This window comes from Pectinophora gossypiella, chromosome 26 (assembly GCF_024362695.1).
Source record: "Pectinophora gossypiella chromosome 26, ilPecGoss1.1, whole genome shotgun sequence".
In the NCBI taxonomy this organism is placed as follows: Eukaryota; Metazoa; Arthropoda; class Insecta; order Lepidoptera; family Gelechiidae; genus Pectinophora; species Pectinophora gossypiella.
Window position 1 is genome coordinate 5,715,244 of NC_065429.1, and position 24,003 is coordinate 5,739,246.

Here is a 24,003-nt window from a genome sequence, read left to right on the forward strand (position 1 = left end):
GGCGAAGCTGGTACTCAGTACAGCTGCGGTGACAGCAACGTCGGCATTTCCAGCCAGAGTTTGAGTGCTGCTGGTATCGGAGCCTCAGCCGGTCTGGCTGGCAACGCACTGATTGGCAACGGGCTCGTGGGCAATGCGATCGGTGCCAACAGGCTAGGTCGTCCGTGCGGGTCTGGAGGCGTCTATTAAACACCATTTTAGTTTAAGGAAAAAATAAATTTATTGTTAAGTATTCGTATTTCGTTGTTTCATTAACAGTTGTGTAAAACTGAGGTAAACATTTGTTTTTGTGTTTAGCACCGACTTAGTAATTTTTTGAATGTTGGCAACCTCTACCAAAAACAAGGTCTCGTGCTTATTGACATTAAGAGTCAGCTTGGTCGACCCTTAAAACCCTTGAAAATAATTTATTGTTTGCTTATTACTGGTGAGGGTGATGGGGAGATGCTGCCGCTGCTGGTGCTGGTGGCGAGGGTAGCGAGGGTGGCGGGTGAAGCAAGCCAAGAGAACGCCAGCCCACAGCCACACGCCAGGTTATTTTTCCCGACACTGGCCGCGGTGCCGTAGCCATGCACTATCGGTAGAAATTTAATTATAAAATAACTTTTTTTTTGACGTGACTTATTGTAGATTTGCCGCAGGTGGCATTAACTACTTGGCCGGACAAATGGGAAGCGCTGAAGGCTCTCACCCGGTACAACGTTTAAGACAACAGGCCTGAGGGTGCCCAGTTGGGCGCGAACCTCGGCTCAAGGCGTCGTCTAAGAGGAAAAAATATTTGAAAGAATTAATCGACCCTAGTGGGTCCAAAGCGATAAGCGCGTGTGCGTTACCCCAACAAGAAAGTATCTCCTAGAGTTTTATGAGTAGAACGTATAGTTGGTGCCTTATCTGCTGTAAATGTGCCCCCACATAAAAAATGTGTGCCCCCTGTCGTTTCGAAAAAAAATCGAAAAAACGATTCTTGCTGGGGTAACGTTTTTCTAGCAGGAAAATTCTAAACGAATGATCGGAGAGAGAAAAACTGTGCATGGCCAGATAGCTTATATGTGTGCCAAAATGTGCCCCCAAAAATAAAATCTGTGCCCCTTCAGATTTTCGAGATATTGCATTTCCTGCTGGAGTAACGTTTTGATGAATAGTATATCTCTAAAACCATTGCATGTGCCCCTGTAGAATAAACATACGCGAGTAGTTCTTAATGTGTGCCCCTTTGTGCCCCAATTAGATTTTAGAAAATATTTATAGTTTTCAAGTTATCGCGGTTTTATGAAAACCCGAAAAAACATCGCAGCGCCTAAATGAGACAAGGCATAACTTCGCTGAAAACTGTATTCGGTCTTTCTTGACGCTAATAATAACCATACAAAGTTTCAAAAATGTTCATGCATGCGTTTTTGAATAATCTTGCTAAAAGTAAAAACGATGGTGTCATAACTTTGACGGCAAAATACAAGGAACTGGCACAATCCCAGATGTGTAGGTGTAAACCAAAATCTTGTGCCTTTAGTCAAAAATATATGGTGAAAATATTGAGCTTCAAATGTTACGCATTAAGTAAATATAAACAAAAAACCAAAATATGTAAACAACGGCTGGTTATCCGACCAAATCTGAATGACTACTAAAAAGCGACGGATTCATACATATCGATGACCTTCTTTACTTTACTCACTAACCGGTTCACACGTGTTGTGCCTGAGTACACTGAAGTAGAAAAGTAATAACTAATAAAATAAAGTTGTTATTGGATTATATTTTAATAGCTGTTTCTATGACCTTACACATGATTAATACATTTATAAGAGCCATTTTCAAATAAAATGTACATGTGACTAACATGCTCAAAATCGTGACCAAACTGTTTTGTGACATACCTGTATTTTTATACTAATGTAAATAATAATTTCCACATCAACAAGCTGTTTCATTTATATAGTCACAAGGTGCATTTAATATATTTTTTAATTAGCCCTCAAAACTTTTGAACGCGACTGTAAGGACAACAGCTTAGGTATAATACGTCCAATAAAGAAGGTCCTCGTTAAGTATGAATCCGTCGCTTTTTAGTAGTCATTCAGATTTGGTCGGATAACCAGCCGTTGTTTACATATTTTGGTTTTTTGTTTATATTTACTTAATGCGTAACATTTGAAGCTCAATATTTTCACCATATATTTTTGACTAAAGGCACAAGATTTTGGTTTACACCTACACATCTGGGATTGTGCCAGTTCCTTGTATTTTGCCGTCAAAGTTATGACACCATCGTTTTTACTTTTAGCAAGATTATTATTCAAAAACGCATGCATGAACATTTTTGAAACTTTGTATGGTTATTATTAGCGTCAAGAAAGACCGAATACAGTTTTCAGCGAAGTTATGCCTTGTCTCATTTAGGCGCTGCGATGTTTTTTCGGGTTTTCATAAAACCGCGATAACTTGAAAACTATAAATATTTTCTAAAATCTAATTGGGGCACAAAGGGGCACACATTAAGAACTACTCGCGTATGTTTATTCTACAGGGGCACATGCAATGGTTTTAGAGATATACTATTCATCAAAACGTTACTCCAGCAGGAAATGCAATATCTCGAAAATCTGAAGGGGCACAGATTTTATTTTTGGGGGCACATTTTGGCACACATATAAGCTATCTGGCCATGCACAGTTTTTCTCTCTCCGATCATTCGTTTAGAATTTTCCTGCTAGAAAAACGTTACCCCAGCAAGAATCGTTTTTTCGATTTTTTTTCGAAACGACAGGGGGCACACATTTTTTATGTGGGGGCACATTTACAGCAGATAAGGCACCAACTATACGTTCTACTCATAAAACTCTAGGAGATACTTTCTTGTTGGGGTAACGCACACGATAAGCGCTGATTGAGGGAAATATTAAGTAGTGTATAATTTTTAAGTAGTTTACAATTAAGTAGAAATTTTATTATAAAATAACAAATACCGAAATGTATTTAAGAAAATTAAAAGAATAGAACTATAAATTAAAAACATAAACGACAATAGCCGTCTATTGCCTCACCATAGTAATAATTATTTTACCTATAATGATTTTTTGTATGAAAATGATTAGTAAGTATTGAAAACATCCTAAATATTTCCGTTTACGTTAAAAGTACTATGTATCTCGTACAAATCGCAACATGCGTTTATATAAGTCCTTGGCTATATACACGCTTATTGATAGTCGGTCACTTAATGCATTGGTGATCAATGTACGTATTATTATTGTATTTAAGTAACAGCATATAATGAGCCAGTGTGATTCTGGCGACATTGCCACCGTCATTATTGCGCCGTCCTTACATGGCTGCGGCGCGGGATACGGCGCGGGACTGGGCGCGGGGTACGGTTCGGGATACGACGCCGTGGGCGGTGGTAACGTGGCCCTTGCCAACCAGTTGGACGTGGATGGTAACACGCTGGTCACGGTGCCAGCGCTCGGTGCTGTGTCGTTCGGTTCTGTCACCATCTCCGGCAGCTGCAGTTGAGAATGCAGTTATATTTTTTTTTATCTTTAACAGTAATAAAATATCCGATAGGTGTGTGTTATTTTCTTAGTTTTTTTTTGACGTGACTTATTCTAGATTTGCCGCAGATGGCATTAACTACTTGGCCGGACAAATGGGGAGCGCTGAGGTCTCTCACCCGGTACAAAATTTAACACAACGGGCCTGAGGGTGCCCAGTTGGGTGTGAACCTCGTCTCAGTGCTTCATCTGAGAGGAAGAATATTTGAAAGAATTAATCGAACCTAGGGGGTCGATAGCGATAAGCGCTGAATGTGGGAAATCGTCGACCACGCCGGCGGAGTCGATATCGGGATCCTGAAATGTTTCGTGTCGCGAGCTGATTGGCCGCCTCTATGGCTAGAGTAATCGGGTCGTCGGGATCGTATATTACGTCATTCGGACGCCGATACTTTTCAGTACCGTCCCTAAGCGGGATGTATTCGGAAGCCGCAACTACCAGGGGATTCGGGTGGTGCAGAACAGAATTGACACGAAGAGTAAAAGTAAGTAGTAGTAAAAATAACGTATCTAAGCAAAAATCAAGAGTACCTTCCAGTTATATTCTTAATTTACGTGACTCTCCCAGTTATGATATTTATTATCATAACGCGCATTTCTCATAGGGTCTGCTTACCTGGAAACTTGACATGTCCAGTTTTTAGAGGAGCGACTGCCCTTCCAACCCAGACAGTTACACGGCCAATTTACAGGTTAAGTCACATACTTACAGAGTGGGATATCTATGTGATCAATCGGAGATTTAATTCTGTAGGCATAAGTGAAACTCTTTCTGTCAAGTGAGCTATCCAATGAAGAGGAACACCGTTGAGTTTTAGTGCGAACATTTTAAATTTCAAAAATATATTTATTTAGTAGGTAATATAGTTACACTTTGAATCGTCATTTTTACATAACGAGCGTCTCATCCGCCTAAAAATACTGCAGTGTCGCTATCGCCGTGTCTTCGCCTGAGGAGTCCCACATAATCACGCATTTTTTTTGTTTTCTTTTGTCTGGTATATTATAATATGAACCTTATCAAATGCTTACTCAAAAACGACTCCAAAAATTTAAATTAATACGGCAAAGTTAATAAATTATTTATTGGGTTGTGAAATAATTAATACTATTGTCTTGTTACATTGTTTCTTTATTTGTAGTTGATTTCAATCGAAATGTCAGCCTACAAAATCTTAGTAGATTCCACAGCCGCATGAAGAGCCACCCAATCGGAGACCACCGATACCAGCGCTGCCGTAACCAGCATTGGAGGCGCTGATGCCAGCGGCAGAGAGGCTCTGGCTCGAGATGCCGACGTTGCCGTCACCGCAGCTGTACGAGGTGCCCGCTGAACCATAAGTCGGTACTTGTCCCTCAAAACCAACAGCCGCGAGGAGAGGCAGCTGACCGTTGACGGCGAGGGCACCATTGATGTCATTGTTGGATAAGACAGCGATGCTGCTGGGAGCAATAGGGGAGCTGGTAGAGACGGGAAGACCGCCACCGCTACCAGAGGCAGCGCTGGCTGAGATGATGTTTCCCAAACCAGCGTTGTTCAGTCCTGCACCGCAGCCGCCGTAGCCGAGACCAGAGGAGAGGACTCCACCACAGGGTGCGGAGTATCCACCACATCCGCACTGGCTGACAGCACTCTGTAATTAGAAAACCAAGCATTAGCTTAGTAGGTCATGTGATTATGGGACACACTTTAAAACCGAATATTAAATAGTAGTTCGTAGGAAGTACTGGCTAATGTTAAGAAGACCGAAAAATGAGAGGGAATAAGTAACTAGAATATATTCTTACCTGGACTAAGAGCGCAGAAGCGCAGAGAACAAGGAAGAATTTGGCGGCCATTGCAATGTATTCAGCGACTGTTGAATCGAGAATGATTTGTACCTTTACTATTACGTTTTTATATGAAAATTTTCCTATATGTTGTGACAGAATAATCATCGTACATTGCTTTAGTTGTAAATACGTGCTTAAATTGTCCTTTGAAACTTTCATACAATTATTTATTATGAAATAAAGCAACGATTGATAACACACTTTCTTTTGTAGGTTAGCAATCACAATTACACGTATAGTATTTGCGAAATATCTAGACTTACAAGGGAATAGATGGATTATAAAAGGTTACAGTGAATTGGAAACATCATTCTGGAATCAGCCTTCCGTTGAATACAATCAAACAAACATGTCTACCTTCGCCTTCTTGTTGCTCTGCATCCAGGCTTGCCTGATCCAGGTAAGGGATTCGGTGTTTTAAACTTTTTATAAATTGTACAAATAACTTAAATCTTTGATTATTTGATGCAACCAGTAATATATAATATTTTTTTTTATGTTTCGTGTTAACAGAATGTGATGAGCCAGTGTGGTTGTGGCGGTATTGCCGCCGCTCCCGCCGCCATTTCCTACGGCGGCTGCGGCGCGGGTCTGGGCGGTCTGGGCGCGGGATACGGCGCAGGATATGGTGCTGCGGGCGAAGGCAACGTGGCCGTTGCCGGTAACTTGGACGTGGCTGGTAACACGCTGGTCACGGGCGCGGTGCCAGTGCTCGGCGCTGTGTCGTACAGCGGCAGCGTGCCGGCTGCGGGTTCTGTCACCATCTCGGGCTCCTGCGGCTGTGGATGCGGATACTAAAATGTTTTCAACACTCTGATTACTGATAATAAATGACATACTTATCAGCATTTATTCCTTTCATTCAGTCTTTGAGCATAAATCTTACGTAATTATATTATATAGGTATACATACCCACATTTAAGCAACAGGAAAGGGAAGGGAATTGTATACTTAATTAAATTGTAACAACGATAAATAAATGAGTAAATAATATGATTTAGGGTGTCAATGTATAATGGTAACCTTTGAACCAGGTACGAGAAAGGGGGGGATTTTATATTGACATGCATTGTTTGTGCATAGTTTGAAATGTTCTAATTAATTGTGTAATTTTTAAAATAAAAAAGAAAAAAAAAATACATATATGTGACTAAAAGTAATCAAATTCCTAAGATTATCCAGAGTCATTATGGTCCAGTAGTACATCGGTTTGCCTCTCAAACGGGAAGCGCCGGTTCGAGGCCCGAAACCGGATTTGCACCAATGAGTTATTTTGTTTCGAGTCCACAGAACAGCCTCCGTGGTCTAGTGGTTAGAGCGTTAGGCTCACGATCTGGAGGTCCGGGTTCGATTCGCGATGGGGACATTGTCGAAATTACTTTGTGAGACTGTCCTTTGTTTGGTAAGGACTTTTCAGGCTTGAATCACCTGATTGTCCGAAAAAGTAAGATGATTCCGTGTTTCGGAGGGCACGTTAAGCCGTTGGTCCCGGCTATTAGCCGTAAAAACACCTCCACCAACCCGCAGTGGAGCAGCGTGGTGGAGTATGCTCCATACCCCCTCCGGTTGATTGAGGGGAGGCCTGTGCTCAGCAGTGGGACGTATATAGGCTGTGTATGTGTTGTTTTGAGTGCACTAAAGAGTTTCGTATTGTATTAAGTGTATTATTAACACAGTCACATACCATCATAAACGTCAACACGGCTCACCTTTGGTCTAGCAGAAGGTGTGGGACCCCGATATCGACCCCGCCGGCGTGGTCGACGATTTCCCTCAATCAGCGCTTATCGTTATCGAACCTCTCAGACCTGAGCCGAGGTTCGCGCCCAACTGAGCACCCTCAGGCCTGTTGTCTTAAACGTTGTACCGAGTCAGCGCTCCCCTTTTGTCCGGCTAAATAGTTAATGCTATCTGCGGCAAATCTACAATAAGTCATGTCAAAAAAAAGCACTTTACGGCACTAATAGGCCAAGTAGTTCACATCTACAATAAATACATATTTTAAAGAATTAATCGACCCTAGTGGGTCGATAGCAGCGTGGTGGAGTATGCTCCATACCCTCTCCGGTTGATTGAGAGGAGGCCTGTGCCCAGCAGTGGGACGTATATAGGCTATTTATGTGTGTGGGTCGATAGCGATAAGCGCTGATTGAGGGAAATCGTCGACCACCCCGGCGGGGTCGGTATCGAGGTCCTGAAGTGTTTCGTGTCGCGAGCTGATTGGCCGCCTCTATAGCTAGAGTAATCGGGTCGTCGGGATCGTATTTTACGTCCTGCGGACGCCGATACTTTTCAGTAGCCGTTAAGTGCCTATTAGCAGACATTTGCATTAAAACTATTTTCATAACATGAAGTAACTCAAGCTCACTTTGAACATAACAGAATTGGTTCCCTTTTTTCTTTAAACTGGGCTATTTTCATCAGAAATCAGAATCATTTATTCAACGTAATTATCATGGATAAACTTGTTGAAGGTCAATGTAACATTTTTGAATTTACGTCATTTCGCAAGGTGTTATGGCTGAGGAGAAGAAATGACAAGAAACTGGAACAGCAATACATCTTTTAAAAACCAATGAGGATATACATTACAAGTTATTTAATAACTAGAGGAACACATTCAATACCAGACATTTTTATCATTTAGGTAGTCATTATCTTATAATAAGCTTTTTTACATAAAGTAAGCTTCACGTGAGCTTTAAATTTATTTTCTGACAAATTTAAAATATTATCTGGTATTTTATTGTAAAAACGTATACATAACCCCAAAAAAGATGAATTTAATTTACTTAATCTAGAATTTTGAATAGCAATTTTATGTTTATTTCTTGTATTTTAAGTATTCAGGTATATCGGGACCAGAGCTGCAAGTGCTTAGGATTCTTCCTTTCCTTCATCTTTTTTTACCGACTTCAAAAAAGGAGGAGGTTCTCAATTCGACCGTATATATATTTTTTTATGTTTGTTCGGTGATAACTTCGTCGTGTATGAACCGATTGTGATAATTCTTTTTTTTATATATTTGTTTCTTCTTATTTTACATTTTGCTATTAATGTGTATCATACACATAAGATCCCAATTCCCATTGGAGGTAGTCACAGGTACATCCACCGCAAGATGAATTGATCACAATCCATCGAGCTTTCGTTAGACCAACGTGATAGGTGGTGAGCCGTATCGCCGTCTATAATGGTCAAACCATCTATGTCAAAATTATTTTAATTATAAATAAAATCAAAGTCAAATATCGCTTAGGCACTTCCCACAATCAATCAATAATTCTTTATTGCACAGAGACAGGACATGTACAAACAGACAAAAAAAGCACAATAGGCGGTCTTATTGCTAAACAGCTATTCTTGGCAGACAACCTTAGGGTGAAAGAACTCCCTCAAAAACCCTCCCTCAAGTATAAGTCATTACTAATTTAAGAGCCACGCTCTTGTCGGTGTAGCATTCTCCTAACTCTCCATGCTACTTTTTTAGGGAAAAATAGGGCAGTGGTTTCCCTCTTGCCTTCCGCCCAACCTATAAGTAACCCGTTAAAAAACATTTCACGAAAGATTTGTAGGTACTTACTACTTTTTACTTTACTCAGTGTTTTTCATCTCGTTCGCACTATTAAGGGGTGTTTCCCATTCGACCGATAAATCTACCAACCGTCGATCGGAAGGAAAAATAAAACTCATAATAACGGGTTCTTACCGCGTTTAAAGTAGGGATATGAGACTCCCGATATATCGACACTGTTGCAAGTGCCATGATCACGTGCCATGATCTTATACCCCTATTTTAAACGCGGTAAGAACCCTTTATTATGTGTTATAATTATGATAATAACCGCGTAAACTTAAAACAAAGGAAAAATAAATCTCATAAGGCCAATTGACAGGTTAATTCATCGGACGAACGGAAAACACCCCAATCTTCAGGGTAAGTAGTTAACAATGATAATAAATCACGTACTTAATTAGTTAACAAAAATAAACAATTTATACTATTTTAGATTATACTTAATAAACTAATGTAGATTTGCTATCATTAACCTATCTTGTCGCTATTTAAATAAAAATAGCAAGTTGTGGTTTAAAATGAAAAAAAATAATGCTGTTGATAAGTCATTTATTATCAGTAGTCAGAGTGTTGGAAACATTTTAGTATCCGCAGCCGCAGCCGCAGCCGCAGTTGCCCGAGATGGTGACGGAGCCCGCAGCCGGCACGCTGCCGCTGTACGACACAGCGCCGAGCACTGGCACCGCGCCCGTGACCAGCGTGTTACCAGCCACGTCCAAGCTGCCGGCAACGGCCACGTTCCCTTGGCCAGCGGCGCCGTATCCCGCACCGTATCCCGCGCCCAGACCGCCCAGACCCGCGCCGCACCCGCCGTAGGAAATGGCGGCGGGAGCGGCGGCAATACCGCCACAACCACACTGGCTCATTACGTTCTGTTAAGACGAAACATAAACATTATTATCCTATATTACGGGTTGCATCAAATAGTCAAAGGTAAGTTATTTGTACAATTTACAAAATGTTAAAAACACCAAAACCCTTACCTGGATCAGGCAAGCCTGGATGCAGAGCAACAAGAAGGCGAAGGTAGACATGTTTGTTTGATTGTATTCAACGGAAAGCTGAGTCCAGAATGATGTTTCTAATTCACCGTAACCTTTTATACTCCATCTATTCCCTTATACGTCTAGATATTACGCAAATACAATAAGTACGTGTAATTGTGATTGCTAACCTACAAAAGAAAGTGTGTTATTATCAATCGTTGCTTTCTTTCATAATAAATAATCGTGTGAAAGTTTCAAAGGACAGTTTAAGCACGTATTTACAACTAAAGCAATGTTCGACGATTATTCTGTCTCAATATGTAGGAAATTTTACATATAAAAGCGCAATAGTAAAGGTACAAAACATTCTCGATTCAACAGTCGCTGAATACATTGCAATGGCCGCCAAATTCTTCCTTGTTCTCTGCGCTTCTGCGTTCTTTGTCCAGGTAAGAATATATTTTAGCTTCTTATCCTCTCTCATTTTTTGGTCTTCTTAACATTAGCCAGTACTTCCTACGAACTACTATTTAATAATCACTTTTTAAGTGTATCCCATAATCACATGACCTACTAAGCTAATGCTTGGTTTTTTAATTACAGAGCGCTGTCAGCCAGTGCGGATGTGGTGGATACTCCGCACCCTCCATCGGAGTCCTCTCCTCTGGTATCGAGTACAGCGGCTGCGGCGCAGGACTGAACAACGCTGGTTTGGGAAACATCATCTTAGCCAGCGCTGCCTCTGGTAGCGGTGGCGGTCTTCCCGTCTCTACCAGCTCCCCTATTGCTCCCAGCAGTATCGCTGTCTTGTCCAACAATGACATCAATGGTGCCCTCGCCGTCAACGGCCAGCTGCCTCTCCTCGCAGCTGTTGGTTTTGAAGGACAAGTACCGACTTATGGGTCAGCGGGCACCTCGTACAGCTGCGGTGACGGCAGCGTCGGCATCTCGAGCCAGAGCCTCTCTGCAGCTGGCATCAGTGCCTCCAATGCTGCAGGTTACGGCAACGCTGGTATCGGTGGTCTCCGATTGGGTGGCTCCTCATGCGGCTGTGGAATCTACTAAGATTCTGTAGACTGGCACTTTGATTGGAACAAATAAATATTACAAAATAGCTAAAGCATCGTATTAATTATGATTGAACCCAATGACTACATAAATGAAATAATGAATAATGTTGCAATGACGAAATTGTAAATTTTACTACAGTTATAATCGTTCTTAAGTAAGCATTTGATAAGGTTCATATTTTAAAATACTGAATTACTTTCTTGAAATCAGAAGTTACAAATAATTGAATCAACTTTACGGGGAATAAGTACAATGATGCATTGTTTTCCTAAATTCTAGATTAAAGAAGTGAAATTCATCTCTTTTGGGCTTTACTTATACTTAATAACATAAACTGCCTATATACGTCCCACTGCTGGGCACAGGCCTCCCCTCAATCAACCGGAGGGGGTATGGAGCATACTCCACCACGCTGCTCCACTGCGGGTTGGTGGGGGTGTTTTTACGGTTAATAGCCGGGACCAACGGTTTAACGTGCCCTCCGAAGCACGGAATAATCTTACTTTTTCGGAAAATCAGGTGATTCAAGCCTGAAAAGTCCTTACCAAACAAAGGACAATCTCACAAAGTGATTTCGACAATGTCCGCTAACGCTCTAACCACTAGACCACGGAGGCTGTTATTTATACTTATTACAATAAAATACCAGACAATATTTTGATTTTGTCAGAAAATAAATTTAAAGCTTACTTTATTTATTTATTTAATATAATAAAAAAAAAAAAACATTTTATAACATAAATGATCACGATGTGTTCCTCTAGTTATAAAATAACTTGTAATGTATACCTACATTGAGTTAATAGATGTGTTGCTGTAGCAACGGGGACCTGTGGGCGGTGGTCCCCCGACCGCCAGTGTTCCGGGGCAGCCCTCGGCGGAGGGGGAGGCGCTAGACGCGCTCCCATGGGCGTTGGGCCCTAACGGGCATCCGCCGGCGGGGACGCGGTTGTGTGCAACTGCGTTCCCGTGTCCTCGCCACATGGCGGCAAGGAGGAACACCGTTGGTTTTTAGTGGGTATACCGGGTGGCGACACCCGGGGAGTCCCACATAACCACGTCGTCCCCCCGGGCGGCGTGGTATGCGTAACGCATTTTCCAACGAAAAAAAAAAAGTGTTGCTGTAGCAGTTTCTAGCTTGCATTTCTTCGAAATGATATACTTAGATTCAAAAATGTTAAATTGACCTTCAACAAGTTTATCTGCGATACATACGTTGACTAGATTTTCTGAACCCAAGACAACATTTAAGTCATAGGGCTAACGCAAGCACTCACACAGTTACACACAAACACACACACACTAATATATACACATACACACAAACACAATTAACATACAAAATGCATGTTTATTTGTTTAACCAGTTTATTGTCAAATAAATTCAGTTTAACAATGGTCTGCCTAAACCGACGTTATAAAAAATGTATTGCTGAACACTGCTCCCTGAGATACAGGTCTCCTAGTTCTGGTAGCAGGGTTATACTTCTGTAGCATTTGTGTGTCCTAGCTGTAGTACCCAATGTTGTGTTGATCTTTTTCTATGACAATAAACATTTATTTTATTTTTATTTTATTTAAACATCAATTTTCAGTTTATTCAAATCATAAATATTATATTATAAATCTTCAATAAAAAAAAATACATCATTAAATCCACCAGAGGCCTCGTCAAAAAGGAACTAAAAACAAGAATAAACCATAAATCCACAAATGTTTCGTCAATATACAAACCGAAATCAGCAACAAGCTTCGTCATTATTCGTTCGTTTCGTTTTATTTATAGATCATTCCGATTTCACATTTCTGAATTTGTAGGAACTTTGTGTACTTGATGGCCCCGATACCTGCCCTGTCCCTTTCCTGTTCGTCCGATAAAAAAATGACAGCTATAACTTAAAATAAAATTAGATGGTGTTTACAGGAATTAGCACCATTGTAAACAAATAATGATATTATATTTAAAGGCGCAGGAGGGCCTTCATCGGAATCAGTCATTTTTCTGATGTAGCACTGGGCGTAGGTAGTTAAAACAATTTAATAGTTACTTAATCACAAGTTATTTAATTTAAAGTACTTTGAAACAAAATGAACTTCTAAATTATTATATCACACTATTAAGGCACATAAATCACTATTAATCAACATAAATGGTTATGGATTCCTCGGATTTAAAGCGATCCGTCGCGGGTACGGTGCGCAGGCGGCTGTCCCTCGAACTGTCACACTGACAAGACGACCGCCCCGCCACCATATGCAAACGACGTTCCGCTAGAGCGAATGTCAGCGTAGTTCACTCTAATCCGTACAGATGGCGCTCTATGATGCGCCGTCATATTAAACGTAAAAATGAAAGGGTCGCTTTTGTCTGTGTCTTTGACTTTGTTACTTACGAATTTGGTGAAATATAAAATGATCACGATTAATTACAACATTGATTTTACAACATACATAAACAGCCTATATACGCCCACTGATGGGCACAGGCCTCCCCTCAATGAAATCGGAGGGGGTATGGAGCATACTCTGGCACGCTGATCCAATGTGGGTTGGTAAAATTGCTAAAAAACAATCAATGTAAATTATAATATTACAATAATATATTATAATATATAATATATATAATATATTATAATATAATAATATAATAAAATTAATAATAATAAATAATAATATATTATAATATATAGTATATTATTGTAGTACCTACCTTTATTTTAACAACCTTATCAAATGCTTTGTATAAATATTTTATTTATTTGTACCATACATTTCGTTATTGATTAGTAAGTAACAACATCTGTGTATTGGGTTTAAGGAAATTAAAATAAATATTTGTTGCTCAGTATATTGCTTTATTAGTAGTTGGTTTCGTTCGAAATGCTTGTGTTAATCTTCGCATATTAGTAGACTCCACAGCCGCAGCCTCCCAATCTGCGACCACAGACACCAGCGCTGCTGCCGTAACCTGCAGCATCGGGGGTACCAACTCCAGCAGCAGCGAGACTCTGGCTCGTCATGCCGACGGGGCCGTCACCGCAGCTGTACGAGGTGCCCGCTGAGCCGGAGGACGGCACTTCTCCATCAAAATCAACAGCCGCGAGGAACGGCAGCTCGCCGTCGACGTCGAGGTCGCCTTCGATGTCATTGTTGGACGAAACAGCGACGCTGCTGGGAGCAATAGAGGAGCGGCTAGCGATGGGAAGGCCGCCACCGTTGGACGTAGCGACTCTCGATGTGACGATGTTTCCCAAACCAGCATATCCGAGTCCTGCTCCGCAGCCACCGTACCCGAGACCGATGGCGGGCGCTGAGTATCTACCACAACCACACTGGCTGACAGCATTCTGTAATGAAGAACATAAGATTTATGAATGCTTTATGATGAAAAGGGGTAAACATAGACAGAAGTGGGAGAGTTTTTATAACACTAGTAAAAATATTTCTTACCTGGACGAAGAGCGCAGAAGCGCAAAGAACAAGGAAGAATCTGGCGGCCATTGCAATGTATTCAGCGACTGTTGACTCGAGAATGATTTTCTGTCTTTTTCAATGCCCTTTTATACTCACCATCTATATGTTGCGTAAAAATAAACATGGGACATTTCTTTCGTCGTGAGTACGTGCTTAAAATATCCATTCAACAATTTATTAGAGCTTTCTTGTTATTTGGTATTATGAAACAAAATACCGATTGATAACACCTTCATAAGTAGGTTAGTAAGGACAATCTCACGTATTATTTTATTGCGAAATATCTAGACGAATAAGGGAATAGATGTAGTATAAAATGCCACAGTGAACTGGAAAAATCATTCTGGAATCAGCCTTCCGTTGAACACAATCAATCAATCATGTCTACCTTCGGCTTCTTGTTGCTCTGCATTCAGGCTTGCCTGATCCAGGTAAGGGTTTTGGTGATTTTAAAATCGTTGTTTAACTTGTACAAAACAAGTCATCTCTATAAGTACGTATATAACTTCGACTATTTGATGCAATATGTGATATTTTTTTTATTTTGCGTTAACAGAACGTAATGAGCCAGTGTGGTTGTGGCGGTATTGCCGCCGCTCCCGCCGCCATTTCCTACGGCGGCTGCGGCGCGGGTCTAGGCGGTCTGGGCGCGGGATACGGTGCGGGATACGGCGCCGCTGGCCAAGGAAACGTGGCCGTTGCTGGCAGCTTGGACGTGGCTGGTAACACGCTGGTCACGGGCGCGGTGCCAGTGCTCGGCGCTGTGTCGTACAGCGGCAGCGTGCCGGCTTCAGGCTCCGTCACCATCTCGGGCACCTGCGGCTGTGGCTGCGGTTGCTGATACTAAAAAGTTCTCAGCTATAAAACAATGAAATAAATGACCTGGCAATAGCAAAATTATATTTTTAATTTCTTCTAAAAATCTATCTACAGCATACGAGGTGCCTTTAATCGGAAACTTTCTAAGACAGTAGTAACTATGTAGTTCAACTGGTAGTACAAAGAGGATGAAGACAAGGACTTTAATCCTGCAAAATTTACAACCATAGTCTGAACATGGAGCAGGAAAGTGGTTAAAGGACTTTTGTTAATAAAACCAAGCAACGTTATCTGTGCTCCTTTGGTTTGTCATAGCGAGTACTCTGATGCTATATGGTTACCGGTATCATAACCGCATAACCGCTAACAATACCTAGCTAGTATTGGGTTTCACTCACAGTCAGAATTTATTTGTACCAACTCGTTAGTTAGTTTTGGGTAGTGCACAGTTGTGAACTTTTCTGGCCACGGAACCCTCAGTGCGAAAGTCCGTCTAGCATTTGCCCGACTTTGAAAAAATCTCGAGGATACTACATCGCTCCACTCATACCAGCCAATACTCTGCGTGTTCCGTTGTTCAGTGTATATTTGTATTTACCATACCTCAAAGGGAAACATGTGTAAATAAAAATGGAATTTAACTGCCAACACGTAACATTTTATTCATGATAATTATAACGTTTACATCTAGAATAGGTATACCACAGTTTAGTAAACAGAGCTACATCCGCAGGGAGCGCCAGCCAATGAGAGGCCGCCGATGCCGCCATACCCCGCCAGACCAGCAGAGTTAATGCCACCCAGGCTAGCCAGACCTGCAACATTGGAGGCACTGACTCCAGCAGCAGAGAGACTCTGGCCCGAGATGCCGACGTTGCTGTCACCGCAGCTGTACGAGGTGCCCGCTGAGCCAGAGGACGGCACTTGTCCCTCCACAGCAACAGTGGCGAGGACTGGCAGCTGGCCGTTGACGTTGAGGGCGCCCTCGATCGCGTTCTCGGACACCACGTAGATGCCGCTGGGAGCGATGGGGGAGGTGCTGGAGACGGTGAGACCGCCGCCGCTGGCTGATGCGACTCCAGACGAGAGGGTGCCACCCAGACCCGCGCCGCAGCCGCAGCCGCCGATGCCAGCCAGTTGGCTGCCGTACCCAAGCCCGCCCACGTTGCTGGCGTAGCCAACACATTGCCCAGAGATCATCTGTGATAAAATTGGCATTTAAATATGAGTATATTTTCAATCATATCTTTACACATCAAATAACTTATGATGGATTTTATCGTCAATCCGTTTTTGTGTCACGTATTATAATAATTACATAAATGCTTAAATGAAGCTTGCTGTTACCTGGACTAAGAGAGCAGAAGTGCAAAGAATGAATAGTGCTTTAGCCACCATTTTGAAGAAATTAATTGATTGTCTTGATTGAATTCAAATTCAAGTGTGAACGCTGAAATGTTTAAAGCCCTATTTATATGCCTTATTTTTTAAACAATAATAACTTGCGTCAGCTATGAACTAAAATACGTGCCATTTATCAAATTGCATTGTTAGTTACTATTTTAAACTGATAAAAGTAAACTTCGTGTAAATACTTTGCAATTATTTACAAACACACTAATATTTGTAAATTTCCTAAAAAATCGATAAAGCTCACTTTTCGATTGTCTTACAACATAAACTATCGTATACATTCATACTAAGTAGCTATAAGAAGCCGAAACATTTGTACTACCATCATTCTGGACTCAGGTTTCCGTTGAATACAATTAAACAAACATGTCTACCTTCGCCTTCTTGTTGCTCTGCATCCAGGCTTGCCTGATCCAGGTAAGTAAACTTTCTATACATTTAAGACATATTTACTTTTAATTAATGGTATTATTTCAAGTATTTTATTTTTAACAGAATGTAATGAGCCAGTGTGGTTGTGGCGGTATTACCGCCGCTCCCACCGCCTTTTCTTACGGCGACTGCGGCGCGGGTCTGGGCGGTCTGGGCGCGGGATACGGTGCGGGATACGGCGCCGCTGGCCAAGGAAACGTGGCCGTTGCCGGTAACTTGGACGTGGCTGGTAACACGCTGGTCACGGGCGCGGTGCCAGTGCTCGGCGCTGTGTCGTACAGCGGCAGCGTGCCGGCTGCGGGCTCCGTCACCATTTCGGGCAACTGCGGCTGCGGTTGTGAATACGGCGGATATTAAATTGTACAAATAATTTTATTCCGAATTGTCAATAAAATAAGTTTATGAAATATTTGATTGTTACTTATATTTAACAAAACGAAAACTCACGAATATATTGGACATGTCTTAGGTACATCCATCGCAAGTTGAACTGAGTACCTAAGCTTATTTTTTATACATCTCTTCTTACTTAATCTAAAACGTAACAATTTAAAGTAAGTTCATCTTTTTGGGCTGTACTGTAGGTTATGTAGTAATGACTACGCAATAAATCTCGTCAATAATCGGGATAGTAAAACATTATTACCCTTGCTGAAATAGTAACCCTGACACCAGGGTTAATGGGGTTCGTATTCCTCCCCACAACCCACACGATAGAAGAAGACTTGCTGAAATAGAGAAAATTCAAAAAAAAATTGCTGCAGTATATTGCAAAATACTCAATACTTATCAAATGCTCACTCAGAAACGATTTCAACATTTTGTTCATAAGTCGTAACTCATTTTCTTTATTCGTTAATGATGATTAACAACATCGGGGGGTATTGGGTTTAAATTAAAATAAATATTTGTTGCTCAGTATATTACTTTATTAGTTGTTGGTTTTGTTCGAAATGCTTGTGTCAGTCTTCACAATGTTAGTAGATACCACAGCCGCAGCCTCCCAATCTGCGACCACAGACACCAGCGCTGCTGCCGTAACCTGCAGCATCAGCGGCACCAACTCCAGCGGCAGCGAGACTCTGGCTCGTCATGCCGACGGTGCTGTCACCGCAGCTGTACGAGGTGCCCGCTGAGCCAGAGGACGGCACTTCTCCATCAAAACCAACAGCCGCGAGGAACGGCAGCTCGCCGTCGACGTCGAGTTCGCCATCAATGTCATTGTTGGACGAAACAGCGACGCTGCTGGGAGCAATAGAGGAGCGGCTAGCGATGGGAAGGCCGCCACCGTTGGACGTAGCGACTCTCGATGTGACGATGTTTCCCAAACCAGCATATCCCAGTCCTGCTCCGCAGCCACCGTACCCGAGACCGATGGCGGGCGCTGAGTATCTACCACAACCACACTGGCTGACAGCATTCTGTAATGAAAATCATTACAATCGATTAGCTACGTTGGTCCTAGAACTTATCGCATTGACAAAAATTCGAAGTTGCTAATTTGGGTAATAGTTAACGATAGTTTTTTTTTATTAAATTCATATCAGAATGGTTATAATATGGAAATATTATTTATATCCCTGGTAAGCTTATAAAAGATGATGTTAATGTCGTAGAAAGTGCTATAAAACTACATATACGAACTTACCTGGACGAAGAGCGCAGAAGCGCAGAGAACAAGGAAGAATTTGGCGGCCATTGCAATGTATTCAGCGACTGTTGACTCGAGAATGATTTCCTTAATTTTCACTTGTGCTTTTATACTCAAAACTTTCTTTATCGAATGAATGTTTTAAGAATATTTCATTTATAAATTAGATTAAGTACTCTACTTACCTATTTCAAAATGCTGCACGTGTTTTGACGCACTTTTTGTTCTTTTCAGACAAAAGTTAGATTTTTTATTTAACATTATGGTGAAACAATTTGATAATATTTATTTTTTAAACTTAAAAACTGTATTCTCACGTTTTGACCAATGATGAAATACTAGACAAATGATGAACAGACTCAGTATATATAATGGCTGTGAATGGCTCGAAACATCATTCTGGAATCATCTTTCCGTTGAATACAATCAAACAAACATGTCTACCTTCGCTTTCTTGTTGCTCTGCGTCCAGGCTTGCCTGATCCAGGTAAGGGTTTTGGTTTTTCAAAACAAGTCATCACTACTAATTCGCTTCACTATTACTTCAGTTCTTTGACTATTTGATGCACCCTTAATATGTGTTATATTTTTTATGTTTTGCGTTAACAGAATGTAATGAGCCAGTGTGGTTGTGGCGGTTATGCCGCCGCTCCCGCCGCCATTTCCTACGGCGGCTGTGGCGCGGGCCTGGGCGGTCTGGGCGCGGGATACGGTGCGGGATACGGCGCCGCTGGCCAAGGAAATGTGAACGTTGCCGGCAGCTTGGACGTGGCTGGTAACACGCTGGTCACAGGTGCGGTGCCAGTGCTCGGCGCTGTGTCGTACAGCGGCAGCGTGCCGGCTGCGGGCTCCGTCACTATCTCGGGCACCTGCGGCTGCGGTTGCGGTTGCTGATACTAGAAGCTTTTAACCCCACATTTGTCAAAAATGCAATAAATGACCTGGCAATAGCAAAACATCTCATTTTTTTATTCCTGGTGATATGTTATTTTAGTATTGTACATACTAATTTCCACTTGTTTGTTGAGCGGTAGCAATATGGCTGTATTTTTTTTTTTGGTGCCGTAACTTATACCATTGTTTTTTGCCGCATATGGCATTTACTACTTGGCCAGACAAATGCGGAGCGCTGAGGGCTCTCAGTCGATCTATTTAAGACAACAGGCCTGAGGGTGCGCAGTTGGGCGCGAACGTCGGCTCGGAGCGTTGTCTGAGAGAAGCAGACGTTGAAAGGGGACGTCGATTTAAATACCAAAATAGTTTTTATAGTGTATAATTTCGCTAAGTATTATTTTAACAACTTCTCACAATACGGTTGTTTCTAACTAGTCAAATCTGTTACTTTTTTCTAAACGTCAAAACACGAAATTACTAAAGAATTTTTATGAAAAAGCAAGCTGCTATGACGTCTTAGGTTTTATCAATATTTAGACATTTTTCCCAGTTAAATATTATAACGGACAAAAATCATTTGATAAACGGCACGTATTTTAGTTCTTTGTACCTAAGTTTATAAACTTAAGTTATAAAAAAGGGGTTACTACACTTTGTTCTACATATTCGAGCAATTTTTACTGGACCTCGATACGGACCCCGCCGGCGTGGTGGACGATTTCCCTCATTCAGTGCTTATCGCTATCGACCCACTAGGGTCGATTAATTCTTTCATATATTCTTCCTCTCAGAGGACGCCCTGAGCCGAGGTTCGCGCTCAACTGTGCAACCTCAGGCCTGTTGTCTTAAATTTTGTACCGGGTTAAAGCCTTCAGCGCTGCCCATTTGTCTATTATTTTAATGCCATCTGCGGCAATTCTACAATAAGTAAAAAAAAAGTATTAAATACTTACATTATTCTAAATAATTCACAAATATCCGATCTGAAAAATGTCCTGAGATGTTTTACAGCATTGAAATATTTAAATTGCGTCGAAAAAATTATATATTTTTTTAACGTGACTTATTGTAGATTTGCCGCAGATGGCATTAACTACTTGGCCGGACAAATAGGGAGCGCTAACTCTCACCCGGTACAACGTTTAAGACAACAGCCTGAGGGTGCCCAGTTGGGCGCGAACCTCGGCTCAGGGCGTCGTCTGAGAGGAAAAATATTTGAAGGAATTAATCGATCCTAGCGGGTCGATAGCGATAAGCGCTGAATGAGGGAAATCGTCGACCACGCCGGCGGGGTCGGTATCGGGGTCCTCAAGTACCTGAAGGGACTTAAACGAAGCTGGCAAGGAATGGGTGTTTAATGTAGGTATACACAGATCATCATCATCACACCGATACACTTCTGCCTACCTTTCCAGGGATATAGGAGTGGACGTTATGTTAGTTTTAGATAATTAGATGAGCTATCTGCCACTTCAAATGCAAAATCATCCATCCTCAATAATTCTTATCCATCCATCTCTTAGGACTCATTTGGTCTTCATCCATCTCAGGACTTCATATCAACAGTGGCCGCAAGTTGTCATTAAGTAGTGGAGGATGTTGGCGACAACCTGTTTTATAATCCTTTCAGTTCTTTTACTTTTTTTTTGTCCCTTTTTTGTTTTTATTTAAATTGTATATTATCAGATAAAACAGCATTAAATCCACCACAGGCTTAGTCAAAAAGGTACTTAAACAAGAATAAACCATAAATCCACAAAAGTTTCGTCATAGTTTTTTTTTTTTGATGTTTCATATAAGACCTTTTGTCTGGCCTTATTAGCGACAGTGCTAATAAATATAATCATCATCATCATCATCAGCCCATTGCAGTCCACTGCTGGACATAGGCCTCTCCCAAGACGCGCCACAAAGCCCTATCCTCGGCCTTCCGCATCCAGGCGCTTCCAGCCACATTCTGCAAGTTGAAAGACTGTATTTTTTTTTTTGAAAACAATGTCTGCGGCGGACCTGTTCTACGTTTCGTCGTGAACAGTGGGATTACAGCCGTGAGTTATGTGTTTGTGTGTGTGTGTTATAAATAAAGCTATATATTTCGTTATCGATTGCTAAAAACATCAGGGTTGATTTGGTTTAAATGAAATCAATAAAGTCTTGTTGCTGCATTGTTATCTTTATTAGTTGTTTGTTCGTTCGAAATGCTTATGTCAGTCTTCACAATCTTAGTAGAGTCCACAGCCGCAGCCTCCCAATCTGCGACCACAGACACCAGCGCTGCTGCCGTAACCTGCAGCATCAGCGGCACCAACTCCAGCAGCAGCGAGACTCTGGCTCGTCATGCCGACGGTGCTGTCACCGCAGCTGTAAGAGGTGCCCGCTGAGCCAGAGGACGGCACTTCTCCATCAAAACCAACAGCCGCGAGGAACGGCAGCTCGCCGTCGACGTCGAGTTCGCCATCAATGTCATTGTTGGACGAAACAGCGACGCTGCTGGGAGCAATAGAGGAGCGGCTAGCGATGGGAAGGCCGCCACCATTGGAAGTAGCGACTCTCGATGTGACGATGTTTCCCAAACCAGCATATCCGAGTCCTGCTCCGCAGCCACCGTACCCGAGACCGATGGCGGGCGCTGAGTATCTACCACAACCGCACTGGCTGACAGCATTCTGCAATGAAATGCATTACAATCGATTAGCTACGTTAAACCTAGAACAGATAGCATTGTCAAAAATTTCATAGGATATTTTTTTTAATGTTCTTAAATGTTAAAATTATTAAATAATTTAAAATGGCAAATATTTATGCCACTGTTGCATTAAAAATATGTATAACATGTATGAACTTACCTGAACGAAGAGCGCAGAAGCGCAGAGTACAAGGAAGAATTTGGCGGCCATTGCAATGTATTCAGCGACTGTTGACTCGAGAATGATTTCCTTAATTTTCACTTGTGCTTTTATACTCAAAACTTTATTTATCGAGCGCATAGTTCAAAAATACTTTATTTACAAATTAAATTAATTGCTTTATTTCAAAACGCTGCACGTGTCTTGGCACATTTTTTTTATTTTTATTTAAAAGTTGGAAGGTTTTTTATTTAAAATTCTGAGGAAACAATATGATAAGATTTATTTTTAAAACAAAAAAAAACATTAAGTATTCTCACGTTTTGTCCAATGATGAAATACTAGACAAATGATGAACAGACTCAGTATATAATGGCTGTGAATGGATTGACACATCATTCTGGAATCAGCCTTCCGTTGAATACAATCAAACAAACATGTCTACCTTCGCCTTCTTGTTGCTCTGCATCCAGGCTTGCCTGATCCAGGTAAGGGTTTTGGTTTTTCAAACCAAGTCACCACTATTAATTCACTTCACCATTAATTCGTTTCTTTCGCTATTTTATGCACCTCTTAATGTGTTATATTTTTTATGTCTTGCGTTAACAGAATGTGATGAGCCAGTGTGGTTGTGGTGGTTATGCCGCTGCTCCCGCTGCCATTTCCTACGGCGGCTGCGGCGCGGGTCTGGGCGGTCTGGGCGCGGGATACGGTGCGGGATACGGCGCCGCTGGCCAAGGAAACGTGGCCGTTGCCGGCAGCTTGGACGTGGCTGGTAACACGCTGGTCACGGGCGCGGTGCCAGTGCTCGGCGCTGTGTCGTACAGCGGCAGCGTGCCGGCTGCGGGCTCCGTCACCATCTCGGGCACCTGCGGCTGCGGCTGCGGTTGCTGATACTAAGTTCTCAGCTCAAGCAATCAAAAATAAAATAAATGACCTGGCACTAGCAAAATTGTCGTTTTAATTTCTTGTGATATGTAATTGAATAATGATTAAGCTATCTACAACTCGAGACTTCCTAGTAAGTAACTTAAGTACTTGTGTTGGGAATGACTAGCAACTCCACTTTGGCTTACTCACATACGATTTTTGAAACATACTTAGTATAATATGAGTGTGAGTGTATGAGTAAGTGTAACATGCGTGTGTGTGTGTGTGAGTGTGGGTGTGTGTGTGCGTGCGTGTGTCTGTATATGTGTGTGTTTGGGTGAGTGCGTGCGTACGTGTGCGTGTGTGGTGTGTGAGTGTGTGTGTGTCACCTAGCGTCTGTCAATTCTCCTTCTACCTTTTTTATATGACGTGACTATACTGATATGACGGGACGTGATACGCCGCAAATGTCATTCGCTACATGGCGCGCGAGACAAATGGAGAGCACTGAGGGCTCTCACCTCGTACAAAAAATTAAGATAACTGCCTCAGGGTACCCAGTTGAGCGCGAACCTCACCTAAGAG

The 24,003-nt window shown here is 41.9% G+C and overlaps 1 protein-coding gene across 4 annotated transcripts in view; it reads left to right on the forward strand.

Moving 5' to 3' along the window:
* LOC126378552 (chorion class A protein L11-like) overlaps positions 1–24,003 on the forward strand; it is a 93,443-nt gene that overhangs the window by 62,552 nt on the left and 6,888 nt on the right. Inside the window, exon 1 of one of the 4 annotated variants that reach the window (XM_050026991.1) lies at positions 5,708–5,784. The exons of 1 other annotated variant lie outside the window; for it this stretch is intronic. In XM_050026991.1, coding sequence (XP_049882948.1) covers positions 5,734–5,784 — 51 coding nt within the window. In that variant the 5' untranslated portion in view covers positions 5,708–5,733. Of the gene's footprint in view, positions 1–5,707; positions 5,785–19,218; positions 19,296–22,959; positions 23,037–24,003 lie in introns of those variants that run through there. 2 more of the 4 variants (XM_050026992.1, XM_050026989.1) reach the window with 2 other exon arrangements.